Consider the following 13,785-nt stretch of genomic DNA (forward strand, 5'->3'; position numbering starts at 1 on the left):
ATAGAGTATGTAATTAAAACAAAATAAGTTGTAAAAAATATAACTTTGGACAAAATATGCATTCGTTTGGGAAATCTCACGCTGGTAATGATGGAGTACTGTTGGAAGGATTGATACATTTTCAAAAAACTCTCTTAAAAGCATATTTTGCCAATAATTAATTTTTTTTTGAAAATAAAAGTACATTTTTTTGATTTAATGATCATTTTAAATTAATGTATTACACTTAACAGAAATTAATATATTTTGGGGTGTGCTTAAATTAATTTTATTAATGTGCCTAATTATTTTTTTGTTTTGTTATTGTAAATTTGCTATATTTTCTTTTATCTTGTAGGTGCAACTAGTTTATGTGGATTAGTTTCAAAACTAATGCAAGGTGTGCCTAAATAAATATTTAATCAAATAATATTCACACAAATCAGCTCAAAAAGCTTGTTGTGCTTTATTAATTCATTATAAAATTTGATTGATTTTTTTAATTTTAATTTTTGTTTTGTTATCAATTAGAAACATTCTCCAATAATTCGATCGTTACATTTCTTTTCCAATCATTCGAATAAATCTAGACAACAAAAAATTTTCAATTATATGAATAAATCATTTCAATATTCCAAATAATGTTAAAGGAAAAGTTTTATAATTCTGAAATATTCCAAAGTAAAAGTAAAAAGTTTGCTTTTGAAACTTTTCTGTTGTTAATTGTATAAATTAAATGTATATACCAAAATTTATTATTCATAAATCAAAATTAAACTTTTTTTACATTACAGAAACCTCATTCATTTATTCGCGCATGTACATAAAAATATGCATGTGTAAAGTTTTATAGCGATTTAAGAATATCCATAAGATTTAAGGAACCTGTGCAAAACATTTGAAATTTTCATTTCGATCCAATTCTTTGGGCCAAGGGATACTTTTTATCAGAGCTATCTTGTCGAAACATTTTAAAAAAATTAACCAAAATGCAACTCCTATATTATTGGTGATCTTTTTATTTAATATTAATAATATAATTTGAAAGTGTTAAAAGAGGGCCACTTTTCTAGTGCTTACACCTCAGCTTATTGAAGTTCGAGTACAAACAGGATTTGAGACATAAAGGTCGCAAAGGTATGAAATATTTTCGGTTTTGATATACAAAGGTTTCGTTTCGATACAAGCAGGCGCACACAAACTCACGCTTACTATCACGCAAATGCACACTCACACACACACACACACACACTCAGACACGTAAATAGACCACACATCCGTTGTCATATTGATGTTTCTGAATCGAGGGGCTGTAATACTTTCACTTCACAAAAGACATTTATTGACAATATAGTAGCAATTTTTCCAAGACATTGGTTTGAAGGTAAAGATCCTGAACTTGGGTCTGCCACTGCATCATAACTATTACAAGAGCTAGCACAAAAAGAGCGGAAGAAAACGATAACTTAAGTTCCTTGTTATTCCCGGTTTTTGCTGTAAGAGGACTCTCTTCAATTATATCAGTTAATCCTCGATAAATTCTCTGATTGAAAACTTGAGCTTCTTATAATTTTAAGTACTATTTAATTAATGATCTAATCTTTATAATATTATTATTATTTTGTCGCTATATTAATATAATCGCCAATTCTTAATACATTCTTAAATCGCTTTAAAACTAGCAACAAAAAGTTGTAAACAAATCTCAATTTAAAAAAAAACTGTTCTGTTTTATGTTCATATTACGAGCATAATTTTTATAATTTCTCATGTATAAACCATTTTTTTGACTCTAAAATAGCTTTTTTGTTTAAAAATTGAATAAAAATTACAGATGTTAATAATTTTGTTTTTTCGATATAAAAAACAGGTGCCATGCATTTAAGTGGTCCAGTTGCTCGTGTTCCAAAAGGATTAGTACGCTTAAGTTTAGCACATTGTGGTTTAACCGCAAAAGGAGTCAATCAACTTGCACATGCGATGTCATTAAATAAAAGTATGCATACATCATTAACACATTTGGATTTAAGTGGTAATAATTTAAAGGATGATATTAATGTAAGTTTTTATTTTTATCAATAAAAATAGATAAATAATGCAATGAATAAGGATTTTTGACGCCAATATAATAACCATACAATCGAATTCAGCCTGAAATCCAATGGCCAGGTAGTGCCAGTTTGAAGTTTAAAAGTAAATTTATGAATTTTGCAAAAAAAATGGTTGTTTTTATTTTTGGACTAACTATGCATTTTGGAACTATTTATTATAAGGTTCTGCAAATCCACAAACCTCTCAGGTTTAACAAGGAAAAAAAAGCATTCGCATTCACATAGATCTTGATGACAGGATCAAATGTTCGTCCGGGCAAAAAATTCTAAGAACAAAGGTTTTTGATATACTGTAGGTCGAAGTTCAAATATACATGCTAATACACACACTCGGAAACATATATCTGGTGTAATATTTTTCTTAGAAGAAAAGTCTCTCGAAAAATTGTATTATATTTTTGATAACCTATCCAAAAGTACCTCACAGAATTACTTACAGAATAGCTAAAATATCCTACTGGGTAACTTTCTAACGAAAAAGGTTCAAGTTTTACAAAAATTTGTGAATAAATATTTTAAGCATGCCTTGGCTTGGTATCTCGTAAGATAGATAGATCATTAAATGTAGAATATTCTAGCGACTTTTCTTAAGCTTCTGAAGGCGTTTACTCCCTCGTCTGTCAAAAACTTGTGTTATTAGGACAATATGTCCATTAAGACTTTAGAACTGCATAACAATAGCTACAAAAATCCAGAGTTTTAAATTAAGTTTATAAAATTTTAAATAAAAGGTCTTTTACATATAAAAACTGAGGATTCTCTCAATGAATGTTATAAGCGCAAATTAATATTTTCTAATTTACACCGAAAGTTCTCCTTTTATCCTGAAAAAAAAAAAAACAAGATATCTCGGCTGTGTTGTGTCAACCCGTCGAAACACGCTGTACCCAAGATAAGTTTTTATAAGGGACTTTTTATGGGGGCTTGTGCCAAATATCAGCTTTAGCCACGAAGTCAAAAATCCTTATTCACTGGAATAAATATCCAATTAACTACATTTTAACGTAAAATATCCAATTACTGATATATTTTTAAAAATAATTTTTTGTTTTAGAATTTGTATAATTTTTTGGCTCAACCAAATGCCATTAGTTATTTAGATATTGCATCAACTGAAACTACTTTGGAGAGTGTAAGTAAATTTTTTTTTTTTTAATTTTTGCAATTTAATACTTGGATTTTTTTTTAAATTTATTTAACAAAGAAATTCTTTTACAGCTTTTTGGTGCTCTGTTACGTGGATGTGCTACAAATTTATCACATTTGAATGTGTCACGTAACCCATTTAGTACAAAAAAGAGTAAAGAGGTGCCACCATCGTTTAAACAATTTTTTACAAGTACACTTAGTTTAAAATACTTAAATATGGCACATTGTAAATTACCATTGGAAGCTCTTAAGTAAGTATAACAGAATAGTATACCTAGATCAGAAAATGTTTCCAAGCTAGGTAAATCGAAGTTATGAGTTTGCCAAATATTTGAAGCTCTAATTTTGGCTCCAAAGAAATTTCACTTTACATTGCAAGCATATTCTATATATATAGTGTGTCCCCGGATAGATGTAACTATAGTTGTAAATTTTCTTATTTTGTATTTTAAGAAAAAAAAGTCATTCTTTATAAGAAGTTTTGCTTATTATGAAAAGTATGTAGGAATATTTAAAACTTCTAAATAATGTATAGGGTAGCCAAAAATTAGGTATCATTATTTTTTTTTGGGTAAACTACCCTTCGTTTTTAAGATTTGATAAAATGTTACTAAAAAAAACTTACTCGAAATTAACAATTATGACTCTATACAATATATCAAAAAGATCTTTCCAACTTTGACAATTCCATTCTTATTGAATGTTTATCCGAGAAAATAAATTTTCTTTTTAATTTTCTAAACTAGTACACAAAAAATTACACTCTCGAATAGTACATGTTAATTGATTTATTATTATTTTCTTTCTTACGTTTTTTTATAATTAGAGCTTTTGTTCAAATAAAAAATGATGCTATAATTAAAGTACACGAATCTTCTTGATATTTTATATAGAGTCATAGTTTTTAATTGCGAGTAACTTTTCTTAGTAACATTTCGCCAACTTATAAAAAAGAAGGGTAGTTTACCAAAAATAAAAATAGTGATTCCAAATTTTTGGCTACCCTGTACATTATTAAGAAGTTTTAAATATACCTACATACTTTTCAGAATAAGTAAAACTTCTTATAAGGAATGACTTTTTTTCTTAAAATACAAAATAAGGAAATTTACCTCTATCCGGGGACACACTATATATATTTAATTTTTTTTTTTATAAGAAAAATGTTCCATAATTAATGCACAGAAATATTTTTTTTCCATTAAATGATTTAAATAGCATTCAGTCATTTTCTAACTGTAAATACTATAAAACACAAAAACAAATTAAGCTAATTATTTTTACTTTTAATTTCATTCGATCATTATTCACCTTACAGACATTTGTTGCTGGGACTAGCGTGCAATGAATCTACAACAGAAATGCATTTAGATTTAAGTAATAATACATTAGGTACACATGGTGCGCATGTTCTAGAATCTTGTATACACGGTGTTCGTTGTATATCAACCTTAGATATTTCGGATAATAGTAAGTATTAAACGATTATTTAAAAAAAAAAAGTATTTAGTATTTAGCGAATATGAACGTTACGGATTGAATTTTTAAGAACATTTTTAAATAAACGCTATTTATTTTTTGTAAGGTATATTATTAAATAACTCTTATATCCATTTATTGCTTGGGCAAGAACAACGATTTCGGTTCGTTGTTCCATTAGAAATTCCCCAAGTTTATTTTTTATAAAATACTGAAATAAAATATAAAGATTAAAATTTAAAATTACAGGGAATTAAAACCAAAAAGTTCTTTTTTCGCCACACTCTTTATACAAACTCGTACGATTTGTTGCTCTAAAATGAGACGTAATGTACTATTTTGAGTTTCCAATTTTTTTTCAATCAAATAAAAATTTTTTTTATTTGTAGATATGGACGTAGAATTAGCACCAGTAATAACGGCAATAGGTAAAAACAAGTCATTAAAACATTTACATATGGGTCGTAATGTAAATAATATGAAAGCCAAACATATTGGTTCAATAATGGATGCATTAGTTCAAATGATCCAAGAAGAAGATTGTGTTTTGGAATCTTTATACATTCCAGATTCAAAATTAAAAAGTGATTTATATAATTTAATTAATGCATTAGGTAAAGTAGAATAATAATTTAACTTGTTTAAACATTACGAACGCATCTTTATCGTAAATAGGAAAATAAATTTTGAACTGATTTCACAAAAATTCCGAATTTCTAGTAGAATATTCCCTATTGATTGCATACTTTTATTTGTCCCAAATACTTTCAATATTAGATTTCTTAAATCCAATGTAAAAACGCTGTATTTACTCATAAAGTGATTAATTTACAGGTAGTAATCAATGTTTACAAACTATTGATATTAGTGGTAATTTAATGGGTGATTCAGGTGCACGATTATTAGCAAAAGCATTACAAATCAATAATCGTTTACGTACAATTATTTATGATAAAAATAATATAACAGTACAAGGTTATAGTGATTTAGCATACGCATTAGAATCAAATTATACATTACGTTATATACCATTTCCAATATATGATATAACACCATGTATGAAAACAAATTCAGAACGTACCGATTATTTAATGCGTAAAATACAAGATTTATTATATCGTAATGTATCACCACAGAAATATAGCAATGGTAATGCATTTAGATTACAACAAGGTTTCTTATTAAGTTCCACACAACAAATGGTTGATCGTTTAGTTGTACAAACACAAGATACAATTAAAACATTAGCAGCCGAATCATGTGATATGAATAATGATATTAATCATGCAACAGCTTTAATACAAGATGCTGATAATTCTAAGCATATATTACCCCGTTTACAAGAAGTTGTACAGCGACGAGATGAAAGTAATCCTGTTGAAATCAAATTGAAATTAATGTCTGAAGAACTACATGGTGTTGTTACTAATTATTTACAAGTAAGTTTAAAAGATTCAACTAGGCTTTCAATATTTCTTCAAGTTAGTATTAAGGGAAATTCGAAGTTTGACAAGTAAGCTTTTCAAATTTGTTTTCCAGCTCTTAAAAATACATCTGTATGATCTTGCTTGTATATAATTAATATTGTCTTCCCGTATTCTAACTATTTGATATCATTATTTTCAATTTTTAATAGATCAGTATTTAACGCATATTATCTTCAATGTAAGTGTTCGCATCTTCTACGGAATTCGGACATATTGAATAACATAATTGATATGTATCTATAGTATCACTAAAAATAAAAGATATAAAAAGAGTTTTGATAAATTTGCTCGACTCGTACGAAATTCCGCAGTGCGGTACCCGCGCTTAAAAACAGCCTAGAAAAATAATATATAAGTGATACAAATTTACTTTGTTTTTATTTATAGGCAATTTTATTAAACATATGTTATAAAAATTACATAATGGACAAAATTAAATGTTAATATTATTTCTCTAGCCTGCATTTTCCTAGGCAGTAAATTTTTAGATAGTGATTTTGTTTTTCGTCGGTAGTCACCACGAAAAGTTTGAAATGAGGCGTAAATAAAGGAAAGTGATAAAGGAATGAGGAAGATAGAGCAATAATATATAAATATTTAAAAAATAAAAAGAAATTGGTTATTTATATTACTAAATAATGTATTTTTAGGGATCATTGGATAGTATGTTAGCGTGTGCAGGTGATCAATGTCCACTTTTATTAGGTAGTGATCGGTATCGTCGTGAATTACGACAAGCTTGTACTGAGAAAACATCAATATCAGAAACATTTATACGAACATGCTTACAAGATCAAGCAGGAACTGAAATTATGAATCGTATAAAGTATGTAATTTGCAAATTATACTGGAAAAATAAAAAAATAATTATATATTATGATATTATTTCAGTGGAATTAATTTAGCTGTTGCTGCTAATTTATCAGAAAGAATAACTGATGAGGTTGTGGAACAATTATCAAGATGCCATCGAGCATTAGTTGGTGCAGCACCACATTATATACCACCTAGATCACCGTACGGTAGTATTGACAGTGAACCAACTTCATCTGCGGATAATACTAGTCAAATGTCGGATCAATCACCAATGGTAAATATTTTTTTCTGCCATTAATACTTATGTTTATTTATTTCTCCAATTTTAAAATATTAAAAAATGATTTCTTTCCTTTTACTCATGCTAAGAAATTGGAATATTTAAATCTTGTAAGTATTGGAAAATTATCTAAAATGTTTAAATTCTTTATTATTTTATTTTATCTACGATGGAATTCTACATATTAAAGCAGATAGTAAGGCCATAATAGCTACAGATATTTACATTACCTCGCTTTGGTGGTGGAAGCAAGCAAGCAAATCAAATAGCTGCTTTGAAATCGTATACGTTTTGCGCCGCAGATAAACTGGGTTTAAGATTGTTTAAAAGCGATACATTGAAATTAAGTAATGAATATTTTCTCATTAAAAAGAGTAGGATCGTATGGTCAAGAATAACAACTGTGATTTTAATTCGGTTGAAAACATTTACAGTAAACTAATTTCAAATATGTCCAAAAAGTTTTCTGAAATGCTTGAATTGCTTAATCTATCTGTTTTATTTAAATTGTTTTCATGTATACTTACTTAAAGTTCAAACCAATGAGTATAAGATAGAGGAGGAGGTCGCGTATACAGGCACGAAATCCATCTGGTATTTGGATCCTGTAAATTATGGAGTGTAGAGTAAAAGGAGTATCATCTTTTAAGGCTGTTTGACTAAGTGTCCAGAAAAAAGCATTAAATAAAGTTGCTATAAGTGTGTTTGATTTGAACTTCTCTGCCCTTCTCTTGTTTATTGTTTAGTTATCTATCCTACTCTTATTACTTTGAGTACATCTTTTAAAATGTACACTTTTGCTACAGCACGACCATCCTTATTTAATGCTTTACGACGGACACTTTTTATATAGAGAGATGATTCTCCTATTACTCCAAAATCCATACTGTAAATACTACTGTATTTACATACTGTAAATACTACAACATAATGAGTGGCGCAGTGGAAGCGTGGTGGCCCATAACCCAGAGGTCCTTAGATCGAAACTACGCTCTGCTAACAGAATTTTTTTAAAGAAAATTGTGGAGATGAAGAGCGTTTATGACTGGACCCAATCACTAGAGGCGTTGAAACTCGTATACTCTTTTTTAACATTGCCACGAATGGGAAACATGTATTCTTGGTGGGCGTTCCTCTTAAGGCTATTTTTTTACTAATGGAAGTTGAAGTAATTTACCTCTACTTATCTTTATATGATTGAAAATTGACACATTCCTGGCATCAAGTTCTTTAACTTTGATCTATCAAATGATGATGGCTTTGCGTGTCTTTTGTCACTAATTTGATGTTCTTGTATATTTAATTTAACTTCGTATTGTTTTAAAGGCTACTCCACATATGTCTATGAAACGTAAAAGTTTACATGGTCGTAAAATGCGGCCAAAATCTGTTGTGGATAGTGTTGAAGGATTGTCAGCTGATGATATACCTGGAATGTTACCGCCATTAAATTTATCGTTACCGTCTGGTACACATTTACCTCGATCAGCTGAAGAATCTTTGGATTCCGTTGCTGAATTACCGAATGCAACTCAACAGCTGCAACATCTAGTCAAAGGTTTGTTTTTATCCTGTAAATATCATTATGAAAATTTCCATAAAAATTTCCTATGTCGAATATAACAAAAAAAAAACGCGTTTTTATAAGGATATTTTTGCTTGAAACATATAATTATTTTGTACAAATTTTAATTTATATTATAGGACGGCCACGTCGAACAAAAACACGTGCACCCACTCGACCTATGCTAAAACCGGCAGATATGTTTGAAGATCTTGGTGAAGGTTTGGATACATTTTTCCGACCAGGTTCTGTAACACCAACTACGCCACTAATTTCTCCAACATCAGATGAATGTAGCTCGTTATCATTTCAAGCTGATGGCAGTCCCAATCATAGATACAATAGTTTAACTTCAGGTGAAACAACACCTGTATTAAGTGATGATAGAAAAGTGAAATTAGGTAGAAGTTCGCCACTTTTAAAAGGAGTATGTGGTTTATTAGAACCAGCACCACGATCTCGATCAAGTGATAATTTAGAAAAGTATTCACCATTAATTGGACGACGTTCTCAAGGTGATTCTCCACTAACAGCTTCTCCACTTGCCAAACGTGCTACTGACGATAGTCCAACAATTTCCCGTGAAAATAGTAGTAGTAGTATTTGTCAAGATAAGAAACATTTAGATGAATACCGTAAAGTAAAAGTATGTCCTGTTGCGGAAGTGATTAGATCGCCAACTAATGGTTTGCCAAAAACTGGATCAGATGTACCGAAATCACCGATATTAAAATCATTAAAAGATTCATCAAACAGTAAGTCAACTGAAAATGTTAGAAAAATATCAAAAATTAAAGAAATTTTAACTCCAGCTCCATCGAAACCACGTCCATGGTCGATGAGTTCTGATCGAAAATCTGGCGAATTTTCATTGTTGAGTGATGGATCATCGCCAAATACATCTACCGGTAATACACCGGATTCCGGTGATGCATTAGATGATGTTCCAAGTGAGTGTAGCGAAAGAAGGTCAGTTCGTGATATGGCAGCGGGGATTAATCGAAATGGAGGTGAAAAAAAGGATTCAGGTTAATAAAAGATACATAATATACATTTAATTTTGTTTGTATTTTATTTTTAATTTTGTTTTATTTTCTTTTGGCTTGTTTTATTTTGAATTTGGTTGTATTCAAGTAGAATCAACAACGAAATGGCTAGAAAGTCATCCTATTCCTGCTCCTAGGAAACTAATACCTGGAAAAATTATTCCCAGTGTTTTAGAGGTATTTTTCATTTATTTTATTTATTTTTATTTTTTTAATTATTTACAATAGACTCTCGAAAATTCGTCTCAAAAAGGAACAATTTGTATACAGTAAATACGTTTTGAGATTCGAAAGTAATTTTTATCTAGCTATCGAGATTCTACTGTATTAATGAAATTTCTATCCACTCCAATCAAAAAATGATTTCAAAAAGGTAGGTTGTAGGTGTTTAAGGTCAACATTCGACTTGTAATTACAACATAGACATTATGACTGGAACCCTCGGTAATTCGAATCCCATCGAGAAATACCAACTATAACTCCCGTTTTCCGACAAAATAATGTTTAAAATAACTAATAAATTTTGTGTTACGGCATAAAATTCGCCTTAGAACATCACTGAAAAATTTATATTCTATTCTCTTAAAATTATTAGTTTCATTTACCCCTAATTATTATTTGTTTGATTTTAAATCACCTTCCCCTATACTCATATCCCAAAAACCCATACTGAATAAGAATTTGTGCTTAAATATATGTGTAATTGAACTCGATTTTGCATCATCAACTTGTTTTCTTCAGCTACATCTTTATCTACGGTTCTTTGCCAGGGATGTCGAGGATGGCTTATTTTTCGTTTTTGGGGGTTCCATTTCAGTGCTTCTTTGGCAATGTTATGTTGCCTTCTTAACACGTGTCCAATCCACCCATATTTACGTTGTTTTATGGTAATATTCATTCAATGGTGTTTGTTGGCATATGTTCCATAGCTCTTCATTGGAAATTATTTCAGACCAGTGGAAATTAAGGATGTTATGGAACCGTTATGAAACAACGGTTACATACCAATAGATAAAAGCCTAGCGGCGCTTTCAAAATTTAGTTTAGGAAATGCTTTAGTTTTCAATGCTTGTTGCAAATTACATTAAAATTCAAACTATTACAAATAAAAACCAAATAAACTAATGATTTTTATATAAAAAAAGTGCGAAAACCTGAAAAAAGTAAAAAAGCTGCAAACCTACCATTTTCGAATTCCGATTCATTTATTCAAATTTATAGTTAATTAATTGAATTATAATCTATTAAAAGATTGCCTCATTATATTAAAACACTTTAAAAATTCGAGGAAAAATACTTAATAATAGTATTAGGAACTTTTCATAAAATATGTTACACAAAATTTCATTTTTTTACTTTTCTCTACCTCCTCTTATCATCATGCTACGTTATATTTTTAACAACCCATCTAATAAATATAAGAACAAAATTGTTTGCTCCCCCTCTATTAATAATAAAGCATTCCCTCTAAAACATAAAAAATTTAAAGCATTCCCTTCTCCTTTCATGCTAAGTAATATCGTTCTCTCTTTTTGCATGAAATATTTTATATATACCTCTTTTATAAATGGTGAATATTTTTTAAATAAATTTCGATTTTCCCTCAATTTCCTAGATCAATTTTTGTATTATATAAATTCGTACTATGTAGTCATCATCAGTATGAATTAACTAATCGTAATTAATCTTAGTCGCTGTGCAGACCGTCACCAAGTTAGCAACGAATAACACACACTATAAGAGTAATTACGATTAGGTTATTCATACTGATGATGGCTACATGATAGTAAAAATCCGTATTTATATAATACAATTAATAAAAAATTGAAATTTGATTCGCATTGAAAAATTGATTTTGGATTCGAAATATCCGAGAGTTTTCATTTATTATCTATATTTATATGAATATTCTTGTTTTAGGAGAAACTGGTTGATGGATTGAAACTCAGTGCATCGAATCCACTCTATCAACATAAAGGCAAATTATTAAATAGAAGTAGCCTTACACGCGATGACAATTACAACTTCGATGATTCGATTGACGTATAAAAAAATTTATTATGAATTTATTTTGTGACTTAAGAAGACTTTTCTTGTTTAAAAACCTATACCTATACTATTATAATACTTTAACTTTAAAGAAAATAGTATTTCAAATCTCTTCGTAATTTAAATTTTAAAAACAAAAAAAAAAAAGAAATAACGTATGCCAATTACATTATAATTATTACATCAATTATAAAAAATTAAAAATAAATTGTTGATGACTTTTAGAAAATAAAAAATTTTAACCAAAGAAATGACAAAATTGTATAAATATGTCATTAACATTTTATTTTATTAATAATTAATTTAATTATTTTTCTTTTGTCGAAAATGATGTGTGCTATGTATTGTTTACAAATATTATTTTCGAGATACTAAATTACGCTTCGATTTTGTCTCATGTGGTGCTTTTAACCAATGAAAGTGTTTGCGAACTTAAAAGTAAAATGTTGACCGCATAATGGATGTAACTTATTGTCACCGTCCAGCATTTTTTAGGATACACGTTATTTAATTATTTTGTTTCATTAAATTTAAATTTCGGTGTGTTTGCAAAGAGCAAATAAAAACTGGGTTAATTGGTTCAAGCCTGAATGGGGATAGTTGAGCATTGTACTTAGCTTAGGTGCAAGTTTGTTTAGTTTTTCTCTACAATCATAACAACAAATTTGGTCCAAGGCTTGGTTCTATAAGTATTGGTCTGCTAAGGCTAATAAATCAAGCCTTGGCTTGGCTTACCTTACCCAAATTTTGAATTACCAGCCTTGCTAAGGCTTGATTTATTAGTTTTGGTCAGAATCGAGAAAGTCAAAATCCTCGATTTTATCGTCAAGCTTGGTATTTCTTACATGTGTCGTATGATATCGTGCTCAGTTCGATTATTTTTCAGTACATTCAGCGGTCGGCATTTTGTTTTCAAGTATTCTCGAACGCTTTTATCTGCGAAATACATTCTATGTATTTGAGCTATCAAAAATAACGAATCAGTGTTTTCGTTACTCAAAAACTTTACTCATATTTCAAACGAAATTTGAACTGTGATAACCTCAGTAAAGTATAACTTATCTGCCAAAATTTTGTCAGGTGCTTAACTTTGTAGAAAACTGAACAAGAAAATTTAAATTTTGATAGGTATTTTGGGTAATGAAAATAAGGGTATAAATGGATTTTTTAAATCTAAATAAAATAATGCAAGGACTATGCAGCGGAATTTAGCAACTCGTTACCTATACTTTAAACTAACTATTTTTGGAAGCATCGCATCCAATTAAGTATACAATTTTTTTGCAGTTTTACTACTGCATCCTGAATTTAGCAGCCAAGTTTCTTATCAGATCTTTCTGTTTTTAATCCAATCAAATATTAACTTCAGCTTTACGTTTAACAGACAACGTAGCCGAAAACTGAATCATTTTCTACTATTAGAGTACTATCTAAATTAACATCTTTGGAAGTTATGCAATTAATTTTCCTATTCACTTACGATCGAATATATTAGTTTTCTTCAAGACTCTGTGTTACATAGAAAATTAACAACATAGCACCTAAATTGTAATTTGGTTAATTTTTATGACTCATGGAATCTGAGCGAAAAAATGAATTTTTGTTCGTTGCACCAAGTCTATAAACAATTGAAATCAATTCGAAAAATTCATATATTTTAAAGTTAAAATAGATTTTTATAAAATGATTTCGGGTTAAAAATTTTCAGCAAAGAAATTAATATTGTATTTTCTTATAGTTGAATCTCGGGTAGTTTTAATTTTGAAAAATTAAAAAAACCTCAAAATTATTTGTTGCAAGTTGACATATGATTGGCTTAAAAAGT

At 29.0% G+C, this 13,785-nt stretch overlaps 1 protein-coding gene across 1 annotated transcript in view; it reads left to right on the forward strand.

Annotated features, from left to right (window-relative positions):
- LOC123297763 (F-actin-uncapping protein LRRC16A) overlaps positions 1-12,116 on the forward strand; it is a 30,786-nt gene extending 18,670 nt beyond the window's left edge. Inside the window, exons 7-20 of the mRNA XM_044879535.1 lie at positions 1,850-2,037; positions 3,145-3,222; positions 3,309-3,490; positions 4,558-4,709; positions 5,108-5,332; positions 5,553-6,157; positions 6,856-7,031; positions 7,097-7,295; positions 7,391-7,411; positions 8,628-8,859; positions 9,006-9,620; positions 9,678-9,893; positions 10,003-10,088; positions 11,832-12,116. Of these exons, the coding sequence (XP_044735470.1) occupies positions 1,850-2,037; positions 3,145-3,222; positions 3,309-3,490; positions 4,558-4,709; positions 5,108-5,332; positions 5,553-6,157; positions 6,856-7,031; positions 7,097-7,295; positions 7,391-7,411; positions 8,628-8,859; positions 9,006-9,620; positions 9,678-9,893; positions 10,003-10,088; positions 11,832-11,960 (3,104 nt within the window). The 3' untranslated portion in view covers positions 11,961-12,116. The remainder of the gene's footprint in view (positions 1-1,849; positions 2,038-3,144; positions 3,223-3,308; positions 3,491-4,557; positions 4,710-5,107; positions 5,333-5,552; positions 6,158-6,855; positions 7,032-7,096; positions 7,296-7,390; positions 7,412-8,627; positions 8,860-9,005; positions 9,621-9,677; positions 9,894-10,002; positions 10,089-11,831) is intronic.
- Positions 12,117-13,785: the final 1,669 nt, after the last annotated feature.

This window comes from Chrysoperla carnea, chromosome 4 (genome assembly GCF_905475395.1).
Source record: "Chrysoperla carnea chromosome 4, inChrCarn1.1, whole genome shotgun sequence".
Lineage (NCBI taxonomy): Eukaryota > Metazoa > Arthropoda > Insecta > Neuroptera > Chrysopidae > Chrysoperla > Chrysoperla carnea.